At 41.1% G+C, this 25079-nt stretch overlaps 3 protein-coding genes across 4 annotated transcripts; all 3 read left to right on the forward strand.

Annotated features, from left to right (window-relative positions):
- The first annotated feature begins 4205 nt into the window (after nucleotides 1-4205).
- LOC107383997 (uncharacterized) lies at nucleotides 4206-5855 on the forward strand. Its single transcript, XM_015956975.3, has 4 exons — nucleotides 4206-4483; nucleotides 4582-4704; nucleotides 4777-4895; nucleotides 5009-5855. The coding sequence occupies exons 1-4, from the start codon at nucleotides 4243-4245 to the stop codon at nucleotides 5747-5749; spliced, it is 1224 nt and encodes a 407-aa protein (XP_015812461.3). The 5' UTR covers nucleotides 4206-4242; the 3' UTR covers nucleotides 5750-5855.
- Nucleotides 5856-7361: 1506 nt separating this feature from the next.
- zgc:153615 (schwannomin-interacting protein 1) lies at nucleotides 7362-18923 on the forward strand. 2 transcript variants are annotated; one of them, XM_015956976.3, is made up of 7 exons: nucleotides 7362-7516; nucleotides 9879-9988; nucleotides 15591-15708; nucleotides 15829-16035; nucleotides 17610-17733; nucleotides 17847-17940; nucleotides 18038-18923. In XM_015956976.3, exons 1-7 carry the CDS (start codon nucleotides 7487-7489, stop codon nucleotides 18087-18089), a joined length of 735 nt encoding a protein of 244 aa, XP_015812462.1. In that variant the 5' UTR covers nucleotides 7362-7486; the 3' UTR covers nucleotides 18090-18923. The 2 variants fall into 2 exon arrangements, with proteins under 2 accessions (XP_015812462.1, XP_054596051.1); XM_054740076.2 differs by lacking the exon at nucleotides 18038-18923 and having other exon boundaries at nucleotides 17847-17944.
- A 1503-nt stretch (nucleotides 18924-20426) lies between these two features.
- On the forward strand, nucleotides 20427-21897 carry LOC107384455 (interleukin-12 subunit alpha). Its single transcript, XM_070556104.1, has 5 exons — nucleotides 20427-20860; nucleotides 20940-21026; nucleotides 21128-21169; nucleotides 21272-21394; nucleotides 21666-21897. Exons 1-5 carry the CDS (start codon nucleotides 20705-20707, stop codon nucleotides 21795-21797), a joined length of 540 nt encoding a protein of 179 aa, XP_070412205.1. The 5' UTR covers nucleotides 20427-20704; the 3' UTR covers nucleotides 21798-21897.
- The last annotated feature ends 3182 nt before the right edge of the window (nucleotides 21898-25079 follow it).

A 25079-nucleotide genomic window follows, 5' to 3' on the forward strand; every position in this document is an offset into this window, starting at 1 on the left:
AAGATTGTTCCGAGTACATTGCCCATACAAGACTTAATCTGTAAACAAAACTTCACTGTGGAATGCATTATGATTACATAGATGCTGTTAAACCATCCCCATCTATTTTTCTTAAGTTTAATTTGGAATAGTATGATCAAATAGTTTGAGGATGGCCCATTCACAAAGTTTGCTGATTCAGGATTTTTCTGTTTTATTTCCACAATATGTCAGTCTAAAAACGTTGGACATTTCTGGTCTCTGACATGATTATGTGCAAATGTAAAATATTCCTGCTGGTGCTCATTTCCCAAGTTGCTGCCCTGTCAGTCACCTGATCTAAATGACATTGAATTAGCCTCTGAGAACACAGTAATGAGCATTTATTTATGACCAGGACATGTCATTAAAATTTCACATGAAAAATAAGACTTGACCACTGTAATTGTTTACTATCAGGAAGTCAAAATTTAATTAAAGCTAATCGGCTAGTTCAAAATGCTACAGCTAGAGCTCTGATGAAAAAAAAATAGAGATCACAACTCCTTACACTGCTTCCCTACAATGGCTGCCTATGAAATTCAAAATTTTAAGATCCTCTTCTCACATGAAGCTGTTAATCAGGCTCCATCATACATGAAGATCAGATTCTTCTGTATGTTCCTTACAGAGCAATTTGCTTTCACTTTACTGGTGTTCCTAAAAGTAGGATGAGAGACTGATCTTTTAGTTATCAGGCTCCTCTCCTGTGAAACCAGCTCCCAGCTTTAAGCCTTACCCCGGGTTTCCACGGGAGCCGTCAGCAGCACGTTACTGCAGCAGCACGTCTTGCTCGCGTAAGCTGCTGCTTGGCCCTTCCCACGAGACGCGAAGCAGCAGGGGAGCAGCTGTCACCGACAGAGCACAAAGTCACACGATTGACTTCGTCAGTAAACACAACAACAAGCAGGAGAAAACTACAACATGGCTCCAAAATGTTTGTGTTTTATGTTCTGTCCGTTTTATAATCGCCAATATGGACCTGAAAAACAAAGGAGACCGCTAGCTAGGTGATAACTTCTCACAGGACCGCACTGTTAGTAACTTTTTTTTAAAAGTAAAGCAACCGGAAGGCAGCACGTTCTTTATTCTGAAAATCTCGGTAGCTTCTCTCCATTTCCGCGTCCGATTTCCTGTCTTTCCTTCCCCAAAAATGTCGAACTTGACCCGTTTCAGAGGCGTCGCGCGTAGAAAATAGAACCGGCGCTTAAAAGGCCGCGACATGCTGCTCCTGAGACGCGGCCGACTCGCGCTGCTGACGGCTGCCGATGGCTCCAGTGGAAAAGATTCTGTTGACCACAGCGGTTCCTATCAGCAGCTATGACGTGCTGCTGCAGTAACGTGCTGCTGACGGCTCCCGTGGAAAGCCGGGGTTACGGGTTTCCACGGGAGCCGTCAGCAGCACGTTACTGCAGCAGCACGTCTAGCTGCTGCTTGGCCCTTCCCACGAGACGCGACGCAGCAGAGAAGCAGCTGTCACCGACAGGGCACGAAGTCACACGAGTGACTTCGTCAGTAAACACAACAACAAGCAGGAGAAAACTACAACATGGCTCCAAAATGTTTGTGTTTTTATATTCTGTCCGTTTTATAATCGCCAATACGGACCTGAAAAACAAAGGAGACCGCTAGCTAGGTGATAACTTCTCACGGGGCCGCACAGTTAGTAACCTTTTTTAAAGTAAAGCGACCGGAAGGCAGTACGTTCTTTATTCTGAAAATCTCAGGAGCTTCTCTCCATTTCCGCGTCCGATTTCCTGTCTTTCCTTCCCCAAAAATGTCGAACTTGACCCGTTTCAGAGGCGTCGCGCGTAGGAAATAGAACCGGCGCGTAAAGGCCGCGACATGCTGCTCCTGAGACGCGGCCGACTCGCGCTGCTGACGGCTCCTGTGGAAAAGGTTCTGTTGACCACAGCCGTTCCTATCAGCAGCTATGACGTGCTGCTGCAGTAACGTGCTGCTCACGGATGCTGTGGAAAGCCGGGGTTAGTCATGCTTCTCCATCAGCTCCAAAAGGGAGAGACACGCACGCACAAACGGAGATGTTTTGCCCTCATAATTCTCCGTCTCCTGGGGAGCGTTGCAAAGCAATTCTCCGCCAGGACAACAGAGGGCGTAGCGCTGTTCTGTGGTATCCTGTCATGTATCTAGTCCAAGATAGTGTGTTTATATTGTGTTTTTTGTATATAAGAGACTTTTTAACAGACAAATTTGTCTCTCATCCTCCACCTCTTCATGCGCTCGCCGCCTCTAAACCCACGTTTCCTGTCATTTCCGTCCACAAATAAAACGCTTGTTGCGTATCTTTTCACTCCAGTCATGGGTGAATTAAACGTTCATGTTTTTAGAGTTTTTTCGCGGGGGTATTCTTCAAGATGCTCCGTGTCTGCCGCTAGTCATCCTTGGCTCTCTTTATATTTTTGAGGGCGCAATGGCGGCGGTGTAGACGACAGCGGCGTCCTGACCAATCGCAAGCTTGAGTTGTCCGTCTCGATAGACGGATGTTTAGAAAAGAGAGCTCAACTCCGTCCGTCCTGCGGAGCTCTCCAGCAGGCCCGCAAGGACGGATAATGGCGTTGCGTATCTCCACACTGACGCAGACGGAGAAGCATGAATCAGGCTTAAGTAATACATTTAAAGCAACACTAAATAATTAGTAACAAATTCAGCTATTGCTTTCATTGTGGTTTCAGTGATTCTTCAGGTAGAAACTTTACCAACTTCAGATTTGTCAACACTCTGCTGACCAGAAACTGCACTTAACAACGAGAGGTCAGTCACTAGTGTGATTTAGGGGAACTGTAAGTGTTTAAGTAAGCCTTGATTATGTCAAATAAGGATGGTTAAAAAATAAAGAGGGTCGCCCCTGGTCTGAAGTTATTCTAAGGTATAAAACCAAACTTGAGCTGGTGGGACTATTGACTTTAGAGTTGGTAGGATGGCTACAGACCTCCAGACAGCCAGTGGTGAGTTCTGTGGCATTCAGGACAGGATCAAACAGAGTTTTGACGAACCCCATGACGGTGATTGAACTAGCAAGCTGAAACCAAATCAAGTTTGGTGAATTTTGAAAAGTATCCATCCCATAAACACCCCATTGAACGTAGAGGGGGATCCTAACTACAGTACATAGAGAGAATTTGTACTTTTTGTAATTTATCTGGTCTTAGTTAAAGGGGGTAGGTCATATAAGATTTTTTCTTCTTCCTCCCCCTATTTCACTCGAATGCTTACATTCTGGTTGGCAATTGTATTCTGATTTGAAGTTTGTATATTTAAATTTTGAGTGAAATAAAATTATTGAATTGAAATTGAATTAAATAACACCAGACAAATGCCACAGTGTAGAAACAGAGTACAAGCATGAGGGAAGCGCACAAAAAGAGTGCAGCAGAAAAAAGGAGGTGCAGGAAGGACCTAGAATAGGAGGTGTTCTCTGAAGAGCTGAGTCTTCAAGGGTTTCTTATAGATAAACAGGGACATCCTCGTTCTGGTAGCACCCAGAAGGTCATTCCACCATCATAGGACAACACAGGACAAGAGTCTGGATGGTCTTAAGCCAGGTAGAGACCCTGTTAGCCCACAGTCCTTTGATGACTGGAGTTACTGACGTGTATAATTCTGTAATTGTGACATGTTTTTTTACAGCTTTTGGTACATTTTGCTGCTCTGAAAACATTTATTGGAGTAAAGAGTAAAATAATTCTTCTACGGGTCAAGACTGCAGACCTGAGACTTCTGAAGACTAAGTTTCTAAATAGTATGTTTTTAGATTAAATGTGGTGGTTACTGCTGCATAAGACAGAATCTGTTAGCACAATGTTAAAAAGTATACATGAATGAAAATAATTTATACCAATGAATAAATAAACAAATAAAATGAATCAGAATTTAAACAAATGAAAACATGTTGTTATTTGTGTTCCTCCTTTCACTTGTGCGCTGACATCTGAATAAAGGTAGCCATGTTTTTGTTTTCCTGTTTATATTAAATCTATGAAATTTAGACCATGTGCTTTTAATTATAGCGCATTTTCAGTATCCATGAGGTGAAAACTAGAATCTGACACCTACAACTCTTCCTGTTGTGGTCTTATTGAACGCAGGTGCTAGGCTGTAGCTGCACTGATTGTTTTCACCCTCATCAGATTCACCTGGTGAGCTGGTGGCTGCAGTATTTAAACATGTAGGCGTGCTGCTTAAGTTGTCCTGGGTTGCTGAGCCATGATGGAAGGGGGAGCGAGGAGTAGAACATGGCGACTTATTGCAGCTGTGGCGTTCCTTTGCTCTTTAGTCCTAAGTTTGACCTATTTTAGCTTCAGGGAACGGTTCAGATCAGTGGAACGAGATGAAAATATCAGTGAAACCGTTCCTTTGGAACTAATGAAAGGAAGTGTTTTCTTTAATGGGGAGGAGCTCGTAGAAAATGAGTTATTGGCTTCCTCAACCCAGTCTGGTCACAAAGGTAAGACGCTGCCTTTTGGCTATCACTTTGTAGGTAAATTAGGACCAAAATGCTTAATGTTGCAATCTCATTTAATTTTTTTGTTTTTATTTCTGAAGAGATGGAGGATGATGTTGCTGTAGCAGACTGGAGACTACTGAATGCTTCGCTCCATTGTGGGCGTGATGAGTTCAGGTTTAAAGCCGTTGGACCTGATGCTGCTGATCTGACACTGGAAATGAGTAGGAAACATGTTTACGTTACTCGGTCATGTGACTCATTGGAATTTTTATTTAATTTTTTTTCCTCACCAGGTAATTCAGACCGTCTGCCTCTAACCCAGGTGCCTGGAGCATGTGGTTTTTCAGTGACGCAGACTGCGCTAGGACTTGTTTTACATGTTCCCTTTGATGGCTGCAGTGTGAGGAAAGTGGTAAGTTTTAGTTCTAATTATACTTCTAAACACCTGTTGGTGCTTGTGACCTTTTCATAAAGTGCACACATCACTCTTGGTTTTCTGCTTTTTTGTTTAATTTTTTTTTTCAGAATGAGATGTATGTTTTGACATTGAGATGGAGGGAGAATGCAGTTAGTTTAACCTGCGCTGCGTTGGCAAGTTCTGAAGAAATCACTGCTACTTCCCAGTCTCTGCAACAGCCAGAAGGAAGCGCTTCATCTGAGCCACAGAGCCGTCCTAGACGACATTTAAGATGGCAGAATTTTTATTCTCCCTGTTCTCAACATCGCTCATTTCCTCTGTGTTGGCGCACCACTACCCCACCCACTACCACTACCACTACAGCTGCACCAGCCATGCCTGCTATTCTATCACCTCAGCTCTTAAGCAGGTTTCTTCGTCTTTACCCCATCTATGAGCAATACCTTCAGAACCACCCACAAGTGAAGCTACACTTAAATGCTCACAAGCATCCCGGGTGGCAAATGTATAAAAAAATGACTGCGAGGCAGAAGCCGCAGCACCTCTATCCCGATCCCCTCCAGTTTATACTAAAACAGCATTTCCAGTTCACTACCACGGACCCTGCTACGACTACAGTGAGGACGACCACGCCATGCGGCAAAACCACGACGCCCAGTGGCCTCGACTGTCCCGGCTCGCAGAGATGGTTTTTTCCATTCCGCAAACACAATTTCAGCCCAAGGGTTTCATTTAATGGCAATGACCTGTCGTCCTCGCTGGACGGAGGATATGACACAAGACGATATGATACAAGAGATCAGGTGACTCCAGACTCTTTATGGGAGTCGTTTCCCTTGATGCACTAAACTGATGAAGAGGATACTTGGTTTGACGAGGATTGGCTGGATGGCTGAATATGATGTTTTAGAGTCATGTCTTAATTCAGAATTTAATAAAAGGGTTGGATCTCAACTTTTTTGTTGTTGTTGGTTCTGTTGTATTAGGAATTTAAAAAATGCTTTTCATGAGCATGAAAATAGAGCATGGCACTTATTTCAGCTGCTGGATAATTAAGTTCCACAGTTTTAATGAAGTAAAGTCTTGAGCAAAACATGGAATTAGGAGAATTTTCTGAATTATTGCAAAGCACTCTAAACACACACACACACACGCACTCTGCCTGTAGGTTTTTTTTTTTTTTTTTCTTTATACTCATTCTGTCCCAATATTCTGCATGGCGCCTTCTCCCTTAAAGTCCTTTGCTGCTGCGTGCACACTGGAAACGCATGACTGAAACTAAGCCACATGTGACCTGATCCAAGATCATTCTCAAAGCTGTATACATTCTGTCAAGTTTGGAGTAATCTGGATTTTTCTGATCTGCTCAACGGACCAAGAATTTGATGTCCTGTGGAGTTATACCGCAGTTATGTTTTCTGACTTTTTGGCACATTAAAGGTCTGTGTTTAAATTTTTAAAATTAAGGAGATGGTACTAATGGCTGCTTTATGTAGACAAAGATCCTGTTTTCAGAGTATAAACATTATTTTAATCAGTCAACCTTATATTTTCAATCCAATCCAGTCTGCCTTTAAAGGACTATGATGTGGAAATGGATGAGGAAGATGAACACATGTTTGCCACAGGGACCACGCCAGGCCACTCACTGGTGGGAGGACTGCGACTGCAGCGGGACCGTACACAAGAGTGGGAGGCTGTGTGGTGAAGGGTCGCTGCTGGGCCGAGGACCTCCGGGATATCTTGACCTCACAATCTGAAGAGTGTTGCAGCAAAAGGCGAACCAGGTGGTCCAGCGTCTCTGAGTTTGGTTTGCGAAGGAAGAATCCTGGTGCAAGGTTTGCATTGTGACTAAAAGTGCATCAAATGAAATATTGTAAATAAATCCATGGGGCTGTGTAGATTGTTTACACTAGTTCAGCCACTGCATTCTTTTGGAGTGTTTTTTTTTTGTTACGGATGAAAGATGACTCGGTGTTACGTAGTCTAAGCAGCCCACGGTGACACAGCACTCTGGGAGACGTGTGAATCTGAGTGTGGGCCCAGGAACAGCATGCTCCCTTTGTTTCCTTCTACGGCTGACGAGACGGAGAAGCTTCTACACCTCACTTGTGTTTTTTGTTTGCCTTTCCTCTGTTACAATCTCTGTTTCAAGACTATTTTTTTTTTGCCCACCACATCCTGATCTACCAGTGACCACTATAAGTCCTCTTCAGCACAGCTACAAGGTTCTTCCCACTTTTACAACAGACTTTTTAGCATTTTCAGCATCATTTGTCTTTTTCTATTAAAGAAAAAAACGTGTGATAGAAAGCAGAGATGAAGATGGAGGCTAAGATAAAACAGGAAAACGGTCTCTTCTTCCATTTCTCACTACTGCCCTGCTTCCATCTCTTTCCTTATTTTCACCCCTCCTCCTCCTTTCCATCTCTCCTCTCCTCTCATCACCCCTCCCCTCCCCGTTTCCTCCCTTCCACCCTCACTATTCCTCTCCTGCATGGACCTGCAGTGTGCGCGAGTGTCTCCTGTAGCTTCACTGCAGTGTAGAGGAAGGCAGGACGGCTTTAGTACGATGCAGTAAAAGGATGGTGCACCAGGAGAAACGTGTTTACCAGGTGTGTGGGACTTTTTGTGTTAGCGTCTGGCTCTGAGGGTGTGAGATTCACAGGTATGGACGTCTATTACGGGAGCGCCGTTGTGGATGTCAGCCATTCTGGATGTGTGAGAGTGGGTGTGTTCATGTGGGAATCTGTTGTGTTTCTCATGTGATTTCTTCCATGAGATTAGGTTTTGTCAAAGCTGGGATTTACACGTTTTATCCACATTATTCATGAGGTGTAAATGTGTGTTAAGCGGCTTGGTGGGTTGAAATGGGTGAGAAGAAGCCCGATGCTTGGTTTGGAGAGTGAAAGCTATTGCTTCGTTTTTGCTTTGACGTCACAGCCTCATCTGATAATGCGTCACAAGAAACGAGGTTGCACATTAATATGCATGAGTGTGTCCTGGATCTGTTTTTAGATCACAGAGCACAGGGAGAGAAACCCATTTGGAGAGGAAGGGGTTATCTGTAAATGTGTTAAAGTGGCCTTGATGCATAAAACAAAAATCTTGTGCTGAATCATTGTGTTTGACATCATCCATGAAGTTAATGGTAATCCAAGTGAAGGGATGTTAAATCTGGCGACAAAATAACGCTACAGGAAAGGAACAATCTTCAAGTAAGAATGTGCAGAGATTAGGAATGAGAAAAAAGGAATGGAAATGATACCAAAACATTGTTGGTATGAGGATTTTTAAATCAGCAGCAGGAATGACTCATGCTTTATTGTTTTAAATGCTATACTTTAAACTTCATGCCGTTTATAATGTATTATTTTCTAGATTTCCTCGTGTATTTAGTTTGTATCGTGCATATTTATTTTTCCTGATAATTTCCAGCTGTTCATTTTGAAATGAAAAGAAAAAAGTAAAAGATAATTAAAAAAAAATTTGTTTTAGAAAATTAAATATATAATATAATGAACAAATAATAGTGGCTTAAAATTGTTACTTACATTCAAATGTTATAAAAAACAATGAAACAAATACAAAAACAAATTGTAATATATATACAGAATGAAATGCTTAATTCATCCATTTTCTTGGTAAATGGCCTGCATTTGATATAGCGCCTTCTAGAGTCATGGAACCCCCCAAGGCGCTTTACAACACAATCAGTCATTCACCCATTCACACACACATTCACACACTGGTGGGGATGAGCTACGATGTAGCCACAGCTGCCCTGGGGCACAATGACAGAGACAAGGCTGCCGAGCACTGGCGCTACCGGTCCCTCCGACCACCACCAGCAGGCAACTTAGGTTAAGTGTCTTGCCCAAGGACACAACAGCGACAGACTGAGCGGGGCTTGAACCTGCAACCTTCCAATTACAGGGCGAGCACTTAATTCCTGTGCCACCTTCGCCCCCTTTTCTTTACGTCCTTATTCGCGGGGGCTTGTGGGGGGAGGGGGGGAGGGGTGCCTATCTCCAACAATCTCTGGGCAAGCAGGTGGGGTACATCCTAGTCAGATTATCACTCCATCGCAGGGCATCACAGAGACACACAGGACATTAATTTAAACACACACACACACACACACACACACACACACACACACACACACACGCACACACACACACACACACACACACACACACACACACACACACACAAACACACACACACACACACACACACACACACACACACACTCAAACACACTCAAACACACACACACACACACACTCAAACCTAAGGACAAGTTAAAGTTACCAATTAACCTGACAGTTATATTTTTTGGACTGTGGGAGGAAGCCGGAGTACCCGGAGAGAACTCACGAGTGCACATGAAGAACAGGAAAACTCCTTGCAGACAGAGCCCAGGCCAAGATGTGAATCCAGAACCTTCTTGCTGCAAGGGAACAACACTAACCACTACACCACTGTGCAACCCTCTAATTTCTTGTTTATTTTAAAATTCAGAAATTTGACTCCCATTGTCAGGGCTGATTTGAAATTAGTTTTCCTCAAACAGTTCAAGCAGATGAGACGGGAGATAAAACAATAAGTACTCAAATTCATAATAAATGTGTCATCAGTATCAGCCTCTTGGCCAGATCGTCATTGTAAATGAGAATAAGTTTTCAATCGACTCATCTGGTGAAATAAAGAAATAAAGTAAATCAGCATGTTATATTTTAATAAATGTTTTTCATGCATGTCTTTGAATCTTCATGAGTAAAATAAAAGCCTACATTTTTATTTTAAAACCTAAGATCTCACACTGTTGTCATACAAATGCAGATTGCACTATTGACTCAGCTAAGTCACTTGTATTGTTAATACTTAATCATCTGATCAGAGGGGGCAGTAGAAGAGCTTCAAGTGTATTAATATTCACTATACACATGTATGTGTCCCAATTTCTGGTAGGCTCAGAGGAATGAGAGGGAGTCGATCAGGCAGAAACTTGCCCTTGGCAGTTTCTATGATGACGAGCCTGTCATCTACACCAGCTGCAGCAAGAATGGCCCATCCTCCTGGTTGGTTTTTCTGTGTGTGTGTGTGTGTGTGTGTGTGTGTGTGTGTGTGTGTGAGAGAGAGAGATGGGGTTGTTATAACCTCTTCTTTTTACTGACACAAATATTGTTGTACTGAAAACTCAGCAAGCAGCTGCTGTAGGTGGGTTTTATTTTTAGATGGACAACATGAAAGATTTTCTTGTTTAAAAGAATATTTCAGATTAACTTACCTTCTTTCACGAAAGAGGGCTGTTATAATTATAAGGTTTTTCCACATCTAAGAGTAACTTACTTATTTTTTTCCTTAAAGAAAAAATAACTAATGAAATAATATTTTTCCTGATCAAATTTAGTGGTTTTCTTGTTTTAAATCAACCTGCTATATTTCATTGAAACCCATGCTAACAAAACAAAACAAAAAAAGTTCTCTTTTGCTATGATGCTTGATTTTCAGAGAACAGTTTGGAAATAAGCTGTTAAAAAGATGAATGAAAACCTGGAAGTCTTTTAAAATGAGAAAGAATTTTGAGTTTACTTAGTGATATGACAAACAGAAAGTGAAAGGCTTCTAGGAAGTGTTGGTTCCTTGTTTAAAGTGAGTCCCAAAAGAGTTGACATTTCACAGAAACAATAATAAAAAAAAAACAGCAGAATAACAAAGAAACAGGTCTGGAATGAATAAATCCCAGGCTCAGGGATTAACCCCACACTGCTGAGAGTTAACTGTCTGCATGCAAAGGGATTCGCAAGAAAAGGAGTTTTCATTTTCGTTGTTTTTGTTTTGCTTCTTGTCTTGTTGATGGTATAACTTCTTTTGAAAACTGCGCTGTTTTGCAGGTTTGCCCCAACTTCTAATTACAGTAGATTTGAAGGCCGCACTTCAATGATCGACTTTGTTGTCATCTGATCTGATCCGCGACTGCATGTCTTGGACACTCGGGTGAAGAGAAGGGCAGAACTGATGGTGGGGGAGGAGGCCGGTCACACCTGGCAGGCCCAAACATATTGTGGGGGTCTGCTGGGAACGTCTGGCGGAGTCTCCTGTCAGAAGGCGCTGTAATTCCCACCATCGACAGAATTTCGGACACGTCCCAGAGGAGGCGGGGGACATTGAGTCTGAGTGAGTCATGTTTCGTGCTTCCATTGTCAAGGCAGCAGACCGGAGCTGCATCCGCTGGGTCATTGGTGCCTGTCGTGGCAGCAACCCCCATACCTGCTGGCGGACACCAGTGGTTAGGGATGCTGTCAAGCTGAAGAAAAAGTCCTATTGGTCCTTTTGGCCTGTGATACTCCAGAGGTAGCTGATGGGTGCTGGCGGCCTAAGCAAAATGCGGTTCTGGTAGTCGCAGATGCAAAACTCCTGGCATGGGAGGAGTTTAGTGAGACCATGGAGCAAGACTGATGTATAGCTTTGAGGAGATTGTGGTCCACCATCCAGCACCACAGGAGGGGAAAGCAGTGCGCGACCAACACTTAATAGTGGGGACAATGTGCTGCTTACCTTGACTCAAAACGTTGTGGATCAGTCACACCGGCACGTCTTCCAGTGTGGAAGTGGAGATCAGGGTGGTGGTCCCTCTATTTAAAAAGGGGGATCGCAAGGTGTGTTTAAACTACAGGAAGATCACATTCCAGAGCCTCCCTGGTAAAGTCTATTCAGGGGTTCTGGAGAGGAAGGTCCGTCAGATTGCTGAACCATGGATTGAGGAGGAGTAATGTGGTTTTTGTCATGGACATGGAGTGCTAGACTAGCTCTTGGCACAGCCAATGTGCAGATGATGTGCTCCTGTTGGCTTCATCAGAACATTATCTCCAGCTTTCCGCTTCCGGTCGCTAACAAGATGGCACCTGTGCTTGGCTTAGCCGCAGTCACCAGCCACTTTTTCAAACTTTTCTCCACTAACCTCCTCTTTTCCACCTTGCTCCAGTCTGCGATCCTCTTCAGGAGTGTCCCTGCTACCATCCCCTATGATCGCCAGACTCTTTTGTCCTTCCGTTCGTTCACAATCGCCCAAGATGCACCAAGGACGTACCTCCCTGTTTGTTTATCTGAGTGGCGCACTGACCCGGAGCCAAACGACGATTCCAACCAGGGCGCCTCCAGCGATGTTTATCCGGTCCCGGGAAAACGTCAAAGGAAAAGAGGTAAGAGAACAGGAATCCAGGTGAGAATAAGACTTCTCTTAAAGCGTGGTTTATCTGGTAAACATCGGCGTGATCTTCTAGCAGCTTCTTTTCCTTTGTGTGGCGACTTGAGCGCCATTTCCGCATTCCCGCCAGGCCACGTTGCGGCGCGGTTTCTCCTTCCAAGTTTTTTAAGGTCGGTTTATCCTCATTCCTCAGTGGTTTCTCCTCCTGTTCCCTCCATAAGTGGTTTTTAGAAACACCGTGGATCTAACCCTGCTAATTTACGTTCACTAACTCCAGCTGTATCTGTAGTTTCTGATTCCTCCACATCTTGGAAAAGGTTGTGGCTAAACAACTCACAGCTACTCTTGATGAACATAACATCTATGATAGCTTCCAGTCAAGTTTTCGTAGAGCTCATTCTACTGAAACCGCTCTTCTTAAGGTCTCTAATGACCTTCTGACTCACAGTGATGCGGGGGACTGTTCTGTTCTGGTCCTGCTGGACCTGACTGCAGCCTTTGACACTGTTGACCATCACCTGCTACTGGAGAGGCTGAGAGACTGGGTAGGGCTATCAGGAACTGCTCTGGAGTGGTTCTCCTCCTATCTTTCTGAGTGCTGCTTTTCTGTGGCTGTCTCCAAGTTTAGGTCCTCCACCACCTCTCTTACCCATGGTGTCCCACAAGGTTCTGTGCTGGGGCCTCTGCTCTTCCTCCTCTATCTGCTTCCTCTTCAGCACATCCTGAGCTCCTTCAAAGGAGTCTCCTACCATCTTTATGCAGATGACATCCAACTGTACATCTCCTTTAAGCCCCATGAGATGTCTAAGCTGCAGCTGTTACACACCTGCTTAGAGTCTATCAAAACCTGGATGGCTGGGAGCTTTCTTCAGCTGAATGAAGATAAGACTGAGATCCTCATCTGTGCCCCAGACAAGCTGGTTCCCAAAGTCAGAGACTCTCTTGGTCAGCTTGCTTCTCACACCAAACCTTCAGTCAGGAATCTTGTTGTGACCTTTGACCCAGCTCTCACCCTGGATTCTCATGTCAGTTCTCTTGTTCGCTCTTCCTTCTTCCATCTCAAGAACATTGCTAAGCTGAGTCCCATTCTGTCCTGCTCTGAACTTGAGACAGTTATCCACACCTTCATCTCCTCACGCTTAGACTACTGCAACTCTCTTTTCACGTGTCTGAGCAGAACCTCCCTGAACCGTCTACAGCTGGTTCAGAATGCCTGTGCTCGGCTTCTGACCAAGTCCTCCAAACACACCCACATCACCCCGCTTCTCCTCCAGCTTCATTGGCTGCCAGTCAACTTCAGGGTTCATTTCAAGATCCTGGTTCTGGTCTGTAGGGCCTTACATGGACAAGCACCATCTTACATTAGTGATCTTCTTAGTTCCTACACCCCCAGCAGGTCCCTGAGGTCCAGTGATACAAGCCTACTGGTTGTGTAGCGCACCAGGCATGTCTTCTCCAGGTTAGGGATCAGGTCCTGTCTCAAGTGGAGACGTTTAAGTATCTCAAGGTCTTGTTCACGAGTCAGGGAAAGATGGAGCAGGAGATAGATAAGCGGGTTGGTGCTGCATCTACGGTGCTGTAGGCGTTGTACTGGTCTGTCGTGGTGAAGAGAGAGCTGAGCCAGAAGGCAAAGCTGTTGATTTACCGATTGATCTTCCAAAGTTCCAACCCCCATGAGTTTTCTCTGCAGGGTATCTGGGCTCTCCATTAGAGAAAAGATGAGAAGCTCAGTCAACTGGGAGAGGCTTGGAGTAGATTCACTGCTCCTCCACATCGAGGAGCCATATGAGGTGGCTTGGGCATCTGGTCAGGATACCTCCCGGACGCCTCCCTGGTAAGGTTTTCCGGACACGTCCAGCCGGGAGGAGACCTAAAGGAAGACCCAGGACACACTGGAGGGACTAGGTCTCTCTGGCCAGTGAATGCCTTGGGATTCCCCGGAAGTGCTGGCCTAAGTGGCTGGGGAGAGGGAAGTCTGGGCTTCTCTGCTTAGGCTACTGCCCCTGCGACCCGACTCCAAATATGCAGATTAATATGGATAGATCTGAATGGTTTTTGAGTCTACCAGGTGCCTAAATAGAGAGATATACAGACAGACAGACAATCTTCTCAATCCCCATTACCTGTGTGCACACTAATTGAAGTTCAGAATTAAAAAGTTTGACAAATTCAAATTTCCAGGGCCAACAACTTCTAATCATCAAACATCTCTAAAACCACAAACTGTTCTTCATTTTAGCCTAATTTGAAGTAAAACATGCTGTAGTCTGAGCTGGAAGAGTTACTAATAACTGTCAAAGTTTGAATAAAAAAGGCCATGTTTCTTATTTGTGTGATAATTAGAATTACATTACCAGGATGTCAGATCCATCAATAATTTATCTGACTTTAGGTTAAAATGCATGATATTGAAAATTATCATAAAACTCTGCTATTTGCAGACGGTCCCTAAAGTAAAAAAATGCTGACGTCCAAAAGAATCCCATCAGAATGATTTTCAGAAATCCTTCACAAACTGATCATTTTACCATAAAAATACTGGATCAAATTAAACATGAAGACCACACACACACACACACACACACACACACACACACACACACACACACACACACACACACACACACACACACACACACACACACACACACACACACCGATAACAAGAAAAAAATTGGATTCAACATAAATAGTTGTTGTTTTTGAGACAAACATGCAACAGAATAAAAAATGACCTTCAATTACTCTTTGGCCATTTTTTCTTTGATCACAAATAACATTTTTTATACTTTGAACCAAACAAAGGGACTCCCCCACTTGTTAGTAAATGCGGAAGTGCAGCTTCGTCACTGCCTAATAAAAGAAGTGATGCCTGATGTAATCCAATTGGTGGGATTGAGGCACGTGACCTGCGCCGGAGGTTGGGTGGATTGTTCGGGGTTGAGCTTTGCATGGAAATTCCAGCACTGCTGCATTTCACACTTGGGGGGTGAATAAGTAATTGTTCTTTGCTATTTCCTTTAAGTGAGGGTATCATGACGTGGAACTGAATATTGGCGTTTTGAATTTTTGGAAAGGCTGTGGTTAAGAATGCAAAAACTTTCATGTGACTGCTGTGAAAAGAAGGCGGTAATTTATATATATAATGAATTGTTTTAGATCCATTCAGAGTTTCAGATTTGTTTTTCATTTTTCTTTTTTCCCAATTTCCAGCTGATCGAAGGTTGATTTAGTCACAACCCTTGTGCAAAGGAGTTTTTATCATTAATAATAATAATAATAATAATAGTAGTAGTATGAACAAATAAAACAATAAATCATAGTGTTATCTTAATTTTAAATATGTTTTTCTTGTTTTTTCTTCCTATAATTAACTAATTAATATGCCTAATTATTATAAACACATTTTTACTATCATGTTTTTCTACATAAAGGACTTTCTAGATGCTCCTTTCGTCTGTTTTTCCTCTCAGGAAGCAGAGTGGTGTAAATCTACAGGTGTGCTTTGTTAATGACAGCAGCAGTGACAAAGACAGTGATGCGGAGGACAGCAGGACAGAAACTAGTTTGGACACGCCCCTGTCTCCTGTGGTATGTACCTGTATGCGTGGCTCTTTCTGTCATGCCAGGCAACTTTCATGTGTCATAACCCCAGGAGAATACCACACGCTGACTGCAACATGGCATTTAACCACTTTATTTCCTGCACAGAGCAAACAGAGCTCATCGCTGTCGGACCGTGACACCGCAGAGGAAGACTCTGATCCACTAGATGATTGCAGTGGGTTCTGGAGGGTGCAGAGAAGGCTTCAGGAGGAGGCCCGTGTGGCGCTGGCTCTGGCCCGACCCATGGCCCGCATGCAGGTGGAGGTGGAGAGGCAAATTCAGCTGCACAAGCGTTCTCCTGTGGCTGACCTGGTTAGTCAAAAAGAGAAATCAAGGGATTTGCTTCTTTAATCCCTATTCCGAGTTTTCTACTTGAAGCATCAAAAACAACAATAGTTTGGTTTGATAGCAATTATGCTTTATATGTAATCAAAACTACATTTATTTAATTACCTTTTTTCAGTTTATTTAAAAAAAAACATGTAATACCTCAATTCACAAATCAGTCCGTGGCTAATCACAGCGTGCACCTCCTAAATATTTGTTTAATTTCTTCTGCAGTTAATGTGCAAGTTATATTGTGAGGGATGCATTTTTTGTTTTACTTTTTAGGGAACATATGACACTGTTCAAAATTTACCAAAAGGTGTTCCACAGGGATGCATCATCGGACCATTAATATCGGACCATTAATATTAAATGTATGCATCGGTGGTCTTCCACCAGCTCTAATTGTGATGTTTAATTGTGCACAGATGATATTGTATGAACATGGTAGCACTATGATACTGAGTCCATGTTGCATGGTTACATGGTTTATCTGTATCGTGTGATACAATGTTTTATTTTCTGGACTTACTGTTTTATGTTTTTATTTGATCAGTGTAGTGCCTTGGTGGCATCTTTTTGCCTGTAAAGCGCGATTTATAAATAAAGTTGAGTTGAGTTGAGTTACATGGTTTTGTATCAGGGGAGAGTCATGGAGTCACAGCTAGATAAGAATATCACAGTGTTTTGTTTTCCCTCTACCTTCAATGTTCAATGTAAACAGGTGTTCCACAGGGTATTTACACTCACCTAAAGGATTATTAGGAACACATACTAATATGACGTTTGACCCCCTTTCACCTATCAGAACTGCCTCAATTCTATGTGGCATTGATTCAGCAAGGTGCTGAAAGCATTCTTTAGAACTGTTGGCCCATATTGATAGGATAGCATCTTGTAGTTGATGGAGATTTGTGGGATGCACATCCAGGGCACGAAGCTCCCATTCCACCACATCCCAAAGATGCTCTATCGGGTTGAGATCTGGTGGCTGTGGGGCCGTTGTAGTACAGTGAACTCATTGTCATGTTCAAGAAACCAATTTGAAATGATTGGAGCTTTATGACATGGTGCATTATCCTGCTGGAAGTAGCCATCAGAGGATGGGTACATGGTGGTCATGAAAGGATGGACATGGTCAGAAACAATGCTCAGGTAGCCTGTGGCATTTAAACGATGCCCAATTGGGACTAACGGGCCTAAAGTGTGCCAAGAAAACATCCCCAACATCCTTAAAAGCTAAGATTGTGAAAGATCCATTTCTAATGGGAAGGGCAAATAAAGTGAAAATGAAATCATTCTAAACTCTCACGGTAAACAACATAAATACATTAAGGACTGATCTAAACAAAAGGCCATTATAGTCTGACTTTGTGTGTGAACCAAGAGAAAGCCCCTGAAACCAGTCAACAACAGAGCAGTGAAATTGTCCCGCCATTGAGGGAAAAGGGGTATTTGCTAAATTAAATCTCCAGTACTCTCAGATGAGTGCTGAACAATGAAAACGCTCACAACCTTTTTGTCCCTTTGCAGTAAATTCCCCATCTCTGTCTGTTCAGCTTCCTCATCTGCCCCACATCAGCGAGGCCTTAATGAAGTGGAACCTGAGGAGAGGGGACATGAGGGACATGAGTCTTGGACAGCTGCAAGTCATCACAAATGATTTACACTCACAGATTCAGAGTGAGTAAAAAAAAACAAACACAAAAACATCACAACACTAAATGAGTTCCAGAACCCAGTGCAAATGTTTCACAGAAAAACAAATCCAAGTAATACGTGGATTATAATTCCAGGTTTAAATGAGGAGCTGGTGCAGTTGCTGCTGATGAGGGATGAGCTGCATGTCGAGCAAGACGCCATGCTGGTTGACATAGAGGACCTCACCAGGTAAACTACTGTTCCTGCAGCAATTTAACAGATAAAATATTACTAAAAGTATACAGAACCTACTCATTTAAACATTTTCCTATCTTTCCTTTCTCAGGCATGCACACTGCCATCAGCGAGCCCAGACGGAGAAAGCTGTCTCTAAATAAACATGTCCGTCTGCACACCGAGCAACCTCCCATTCCACACTGTGACTAGTGTTGCTGTTAAAACTCTATCCATGCTGACTATTTTTGGGGCACCAAGTACAGCATTAATTAATACACACAAATATATCTATATATTAATGTCACACAGCATGGTATTATCTTGGTAAAATCACTAATTTCAACGCGGATACAAATGAGTCCATACAGGATGTTCATACACACTAAGTAAATGTTTGCACAGTACACTCTTCATGGAAGTTCTTGGGCAAGCCGTCATTCTTATTTCTAGTAGAATAAAAATTAGGATCTCTTAAAAAAATAATAAATAAGATACTTAGCCTGAAAAACTTTGGCTTTCCCTCACAATCTTTATTTGTAGAGTGTAATATTTATTTTATATGCCCTGTGTCAGCACTGTTCCTCACTAGAATCAAATCCACTCAAATCAACTAAAAGCATTAAAATAATCACCACTTTGTTTATAATAATAAAGATTGTTTAAAATAGATAGCAAAAGAAAATGTGAAGGAACCATCTTGATAGAAATATGCAACATAATTTTTATTTGCTTACTGCTTAGCATAAGTGTCAAACCAATAGATGAGAGTCTGAGAATAATCTATTTTGTCTGTTTCAAAGGATTTATTGTATGTAAATGTTAAGAGGCACTTTATTAAAAAACGAACAACATGCCTTGATGTGTTTCAGTGTTTTCACTCAGCTTTTTAAGAATGTCAAACCACTCACAGGTGAATCATTTGCTTCATTGAAAACAAATGTATGATGATTGTAAAAACAGATCCAATAATAAATGTTTTAAATATGTGAGAACAAGCTGGAATTTGATTTATTTTATGGTGTTATTGGGTTTTCTTTCAAGAAAATAAATAAAAAAATAACATATTCATCTCAGAGTTGTGAAACAAGTTCACACTCTTTTTTTTTTAAAGAACAGAACTTGAGTTTTCTGGATGTTCACACTGAGGATTGTTGTTAACTCTACACATATTATTAAAAAAAAGGCCCATAAGAATAATCATCATCTTCCACAGAACCAACAAATGTTCTGTTTATCACATTTAAATGGTTGAAATTTGAAGACGTGGTTTGCTTGAAAATACTCCAAATTGTGTTCAAAATCAAAAATTAGCAATTATAGAGCAATATCCAAAAGCTTTTCCAAATCAGGGATGGTAAATTTAGTTTGAGAGGAACAAGCATGTTTGTAAAGCTAAACTGATGCCAAACCTTTTTGTCTTTCAACAAGAGGTGTTATGGATATGGTTATGGAATAACTGTAGTGATGACGCAAATACATGTCAAAATACTGGAAAATTTACAAACAAGGTAAAAGAATCGGTAATTTAAACATGTAAATAAATTAATTAGACCTTTAGTGGGCAAAGTGTACACACACACACACACACACACACACACACACACACACACACACACACACACACACACACACACACACACACACACACACACACACACGTTGGGGCTAGAAATGATCAATCTCCATCCTAAGTTCTTTTTTAACACTGAAAGATTGAGATAGTTTATTTATTTTTATTTATTTATTTTTCAGTTAAAAAGGGGCAGATATTAGTAAGAGGTTTCCCTTCTTTCTGCTAATTTTCATTATTGGTTGTGAATTTCTGCATGTTTTGTGCTTTCTTTTTTTCTATATTTGAATGAAATAAAGTAGAAAAAATTGGCCATTTTTTAAAGCAACAAAAAAAATTACACATTGACTATTTTTGAACATTAATAAACAAGATAAATGTTAAACCTTGAATATTTTTAAGAATTTATAAAAAATAAATGTAAATTTCAGACACGAGTCAGTGACTGAAACATTTAAGTTGAGCCTTGAGACGACTCTTGTCGTGATTTGGCGCTATAGAAATAAACAGAAGTTAATTTAACTTAATTAGACATTTTTATCTAAATTGTGTAATAATATAAATACAGAGAAATTTAAAACAAGTTAAATTTTGAAATTTTATTCTTGTAAAGTTGCCAAAACCAAAAGTTAATATAAAAAGTTAACATTTTACTTTATTATTATTATTATTATTATTATTATTATTGTTATTATCCTACAATAATTCTATCAAAAATTATTGTTATTATCCTACAATAATTCTATCAAAAATTCCCTGAAGTGGCTAATGACAAACAATTGTGCCCAACTAAAGTTAAAAATAACATCAATAACATCCACGCTTCAACTGTACCTTATCTGGAAATGTCAACAGTCATTGATGTGAATCTGCATGGTTAATCCCAGGATAGTCTAGTAACCATTATAATTCCATTTTGGCTGAGTGACTTAATTGTGTCTGAGGGTAGACATTGCATAATAGAAATTTCAGTTTCAGTAAGGAATGAAAATTGTTCAGTACACCAAAAATTCCCTAACCCCTGTTTGAGTATAAAACACTTCAGGATGTTTGAGTTGAATCAGACACACTTGAAAGAATTGGACTCCATTTTTCATCAAGATGCTCCTCATCAAGCTCTGTGAGTTATTTTTACTATAAAATATTGAATTTTTTTGCAAGAAAGTAGTTAAAAGATTTTTCATTTGTAATTTTTTAATTTTTTTTATGTCAGTCTCTATTTCTGCCTTGTTGCTTCTGGTGCTCGAATGCCCCGTAGCGGTCAGCCGGGCTCTACCGGCAGTGGGTCAAGAAGGGATGAGAGACTTCTGCGTTTTGAACGCACGGGCTCTTCTAAGAAACATCACATCTGCACTCACACAAGTATAAACGACTCGATGAAGGTGAAATTCTCCACTGACACCAATGTGTTTTGGTGTTTAAACATCTCTACTCCCAACAGGCAGAACTGTTCAGTGGGATCGACTGCACTAGGCAGAACATGGAGGTGAACTTAAACACCGACACACCTTCCGTCTGCTCGCCAAAGGTAAGCATTTACTCTACTCAACTAACTTCAATGTAAATAAAACCTTTGAGAGTTTTTGTTCTTGCAGTTGTTCTAAAATGGTCCAACTGTTCTTTTCTCAGGACTCAAATTGCTCTAGAAGCACTAAATCAGACTTTGATCAGGTAAGTTTCTCTGTTTTTTAATTCATTACGCAAGAAATAAACATTGTTCAAGCATAAATTTTGAAACAAAACATCTATTTTCTGATTTGTTTCCCCATCTAGGCATCTTGTTTGACAAACATCGGAAATGATCTGACTCACTACTACACATTTCTCTACGCTCAACCAGACCCCGATCATGTACTCGGTTCGTCTGTTTTGCAGAGTCTCCGAGAACTCATGGAGGTAATGTAACTGAAATTTTATGCTTTAATTTGGTTTAAACTTGTACTATTGAGACATTTAAATGACTAATTAAATATGTATGATTTGCACTTCATAATGTTGTAAAAGATTTACATTTTTTGTGATGAACAGACGTGCTTCAAGGGGTCAGTGCCGACAGAGTTGAAGAAGGTGAAAATGGTGAAATATCGTTCAATGAAGCAGAAGTCCAGCAGATGTTTATTTTATTGTAGTATTTAATACTTGGTGGGGTTGTTGTCTTCTCTTCTAGGCTGCTGCGGATCATTCAAGCACCTACAGTGAAAGACTGAATCTTTGCAAAGTGATGAGAGGTTTTCACGTCCGCACCATCACTATCAACCGTGCTATCGGCTACATGAACTCTGGTGATCATCAGAGATAAATCAGCAAGTTTGGAAAACACCCATCTTACAAACTAATTCATGTTCCATGGAAATTATTTAGTTTTGACGAGAAACACTTTTATTTAGTGTTTTGGAACAGTACACGTTTACCATTATTATCTTTGTGAAAGCAAGACATGTATTTTAAACATCCAGATGATGTGTGGAATTATTATTTTATAAAGTTTATTCATAGAATGTTATATTTATATATCTTGAGTTATTTATTTTTACTATTTATTGATGTTGTGACTTGCTTCTGAGAACAATCAAATAAACTTTTTTCTGCATTATAAATGTTATTTTATTTAATTTACGTTCAACTTTTAAATTATAATTTGAATGCATGTAAAAGTAAAGGGATTTTATTTCAGATCCAGAGTGATCAAATTTGCATGAGATATTGACGAGTCATGATGAATGCTCTTCCATTACCAGAGCACAAGTGCATTTTCCTAAAATTACCTTAATTATTGTTAGGGATTTTATCAATCACCTAATACCTGCAGTCGAAGAGGAAAGAGAGACAATTAACCGCACGTTTACCATATTGCAATTGGGGCAGATCAGCTCACAAAGTGAGACTCGTGCAACTGCAAGGAGATGCTGCCCTGAGAGCTTTATTTACACAAGAACAGAGATATAAGACAGTCTGTGTGTGTGTGTGTGTGTGTGTGTGTGTGTGTGTGTGTGTGTGTGTGTGTGTGTGTGTGTGTGTGTGTGTGTGTGTGTGTGTGTGTGTGTGTGTGTGTGTGTGTGTGTGTGTGTGTGTGTGTGTAGGAGTAAGTAAGGAAGAGGTGAGTGTCTGAGTTGTAAGGAAGTTACAAGACGAGCAAAAGTAAATGGTAAATGGTAAATGGCCTGTATTTGATATAGCGCCTTCTAGAGTCCTGGAACCCCCCAAGGCGATTTACAACACAATCAGTCCTTCACCCATTCACACACGCACACATTCACACACTGGTGGGGATGAGCTACGATGTAGCCACAGCTGCCCTGAGGCGCACTGACAGAGGCGAGGCTGCCGAGCACTGGCGCCACCGGTCCCTCCGACCACCACCAGCAGGCAACTTAGGTTAAGTGTCTTGCTCAAGGACACAACGACAGCGACAGACTGAGCGGGGCTCGAACCTGCAACCTTCCGATTACGGGGCGAGCACTTAACTCCTGTGCACTTAACTCCTGTGCCACTGTCGTTATGTTTTACCCAAACAGGAAATAAATGTTTTACTATAAGGTGACACGGATACTGCCAGAAGAAAACTTTTTGACGGCCAATCAAATTGCAGGGTTTAAACTTGTGTTGTAAGATTTTTATTCACAACCAAATGCAATAAAAATGAAATCATGAAAATCACTAAAAGTATTTAATGCCCCCACAAACTGAGATTTACTCCAGTTTGTTGATGATGTCATGATGTTTTGATTGTGCACGTAACTGCAGCTGTTTATTCATAAAACCGTACTGAAAGTAAACAGAGGGTTTCGTTTTGTGTTTGTTTCTTTTGACATGCAATGGAACTGAAACAGGTGACCTTTGTGGTTGCTGAGGTTGAGAACAACCTATGATGTTTTCACAGAGTACATGACAGCTAAGAGTTTATTTATAGAATGGGTCGAAGGTCAAGGACTGGATCGGTGAATGTTCATTTTATGAATGAACTCCGAGGCAACCAATTAAAATCCACCACAAATGTATTGAGGTTGTTTATTTATTATTTACATAAGATTTTATGGTTTTATTGGTTCTGTAATTTGAATTTAGGACTCAACTGCCAGATGGTCCGTTAACATGAAACAATTTTCTTTTAATATTGGAACTGCATATAGTTGAAATATAAAATCAAAGCGATTTATTACCGAATCTTCAAAATCCAATGACTTATTTATCACTGCACTGTTGAACGAGACTTTATATAATAAGTTTTCTTATTCATGAAGTTCGTTGCACAAAATCCCTCAAACATAAAGTGATTTCAGTAGTTTGATTCTCAACAGTTTCAGTTCTTTGCCGACGAAGCCGTTTCAGGTCTCTGTCACCATAAGCAAGCAAGCTGGAGCTGTCCACGCCCACCCATCCTCTACACATGCTGCTACATGCTGAGAAACTCTGATAACCAGAGGTTCAGAAGAGAGCTGCTGTTTCTCCAGCAGCAGCTGTCTTACAGTGAGAGATGGTAATTTTCCTTTTGTGACATCACAAACAGGGACTTTTTGAAACAGATTTATTTGGTCACATTTTGACAGAAAACCAATGGATGGGTTTTTGTTTGCATTTGGAGTTTATTGAGGCACAAAAAGATGCAAATGTATATATTCTCAGGTTTCCATTACCCATCATTTCAAACCAAATAAGTAGGTTTTACTTTCTTGCGTTAAAACATAGGATTCTGTTTCATTATTTGGTCAGCCAATAAAAAAAATGCTACAAGATAATAGTGTTTTGAATTTCTTGCAAACTTGAGAAATATTGGCAGATTGAGCTCTATGACATCCAAAACCTAGATGGGGAGGGTCGTTCATGCTTTTATTTATTTATTTGTTTGTTTGTTTTGTGGACTCTGGAGTTTGTCCAAAATGTATTTTCTAAGCTTTTTCTCCAGTTGCTCTGAGGCTGACTGGCTCTTCAGTCATTTTCTTCATGTTACAGTCTCTGGTCAGGACATTCGGGGCTCTGTGTGGCCGTACACACAATCATACACATCTAATTAGGACTTACCCTCTACAAAATCAACAATAAAAACTAATGATGGCAGTTGTTGCAATTACGGTCCCTTCATTATGTGACTTTGTGCCCGTTAAAAAACTAAAAATCATTCTTTAAAGGCTAGCATGGAAATGTACTCAATTATTCTAATTATTTGATTTTATCTTAGCTCATTTCAATATTACTTGAGACATATAAGTGTTGTATTTGTATGATTTGTATACTATTTTACTATATATGAGAGAGATTTTTTTTAATGAGGAAAAAAAGAGAAAAATGTGTGTGACAATACACAAGTATTGCCACCTAGTGTGTAGTGTGGGTCATAGCAAGTGGCCTAAGATAAAATATTAAAAAAATACATTGTAAAAACACCTTGGTTGTCGTCGATAAGATCATTCAAACAAGCAGGCACGCACACCGTATAAAAAGGTCAACGCGTAAAATCACTGCGGTGACGCAGCAAGTGGCGCATCTTCACCCAGGTGTGTTGAGGGTAGTTTAATTACCTGCAGCTGGTGTGGCTTTATTTCCAGCAGCTTCGAGGCTTAGTCTGTTTCAAACTTGTCTAAGA

The sequence above is a fragment of the Nothobranchius furzeri genome, chromosome 11 (assembly GCF_043380555.1).
Source record: "Nothobranchius furzeri strain GRZ-AD chromosome 11, NfurGRZ-RIMD1, whole genome shotgun sequence".
NCBI lineage: Eukaryota > Metazoa > Chordata > Actinopteri > Cyprinodontiformes > Nothobranchiidae > Nothobranchius > Nothobranchius furzeri.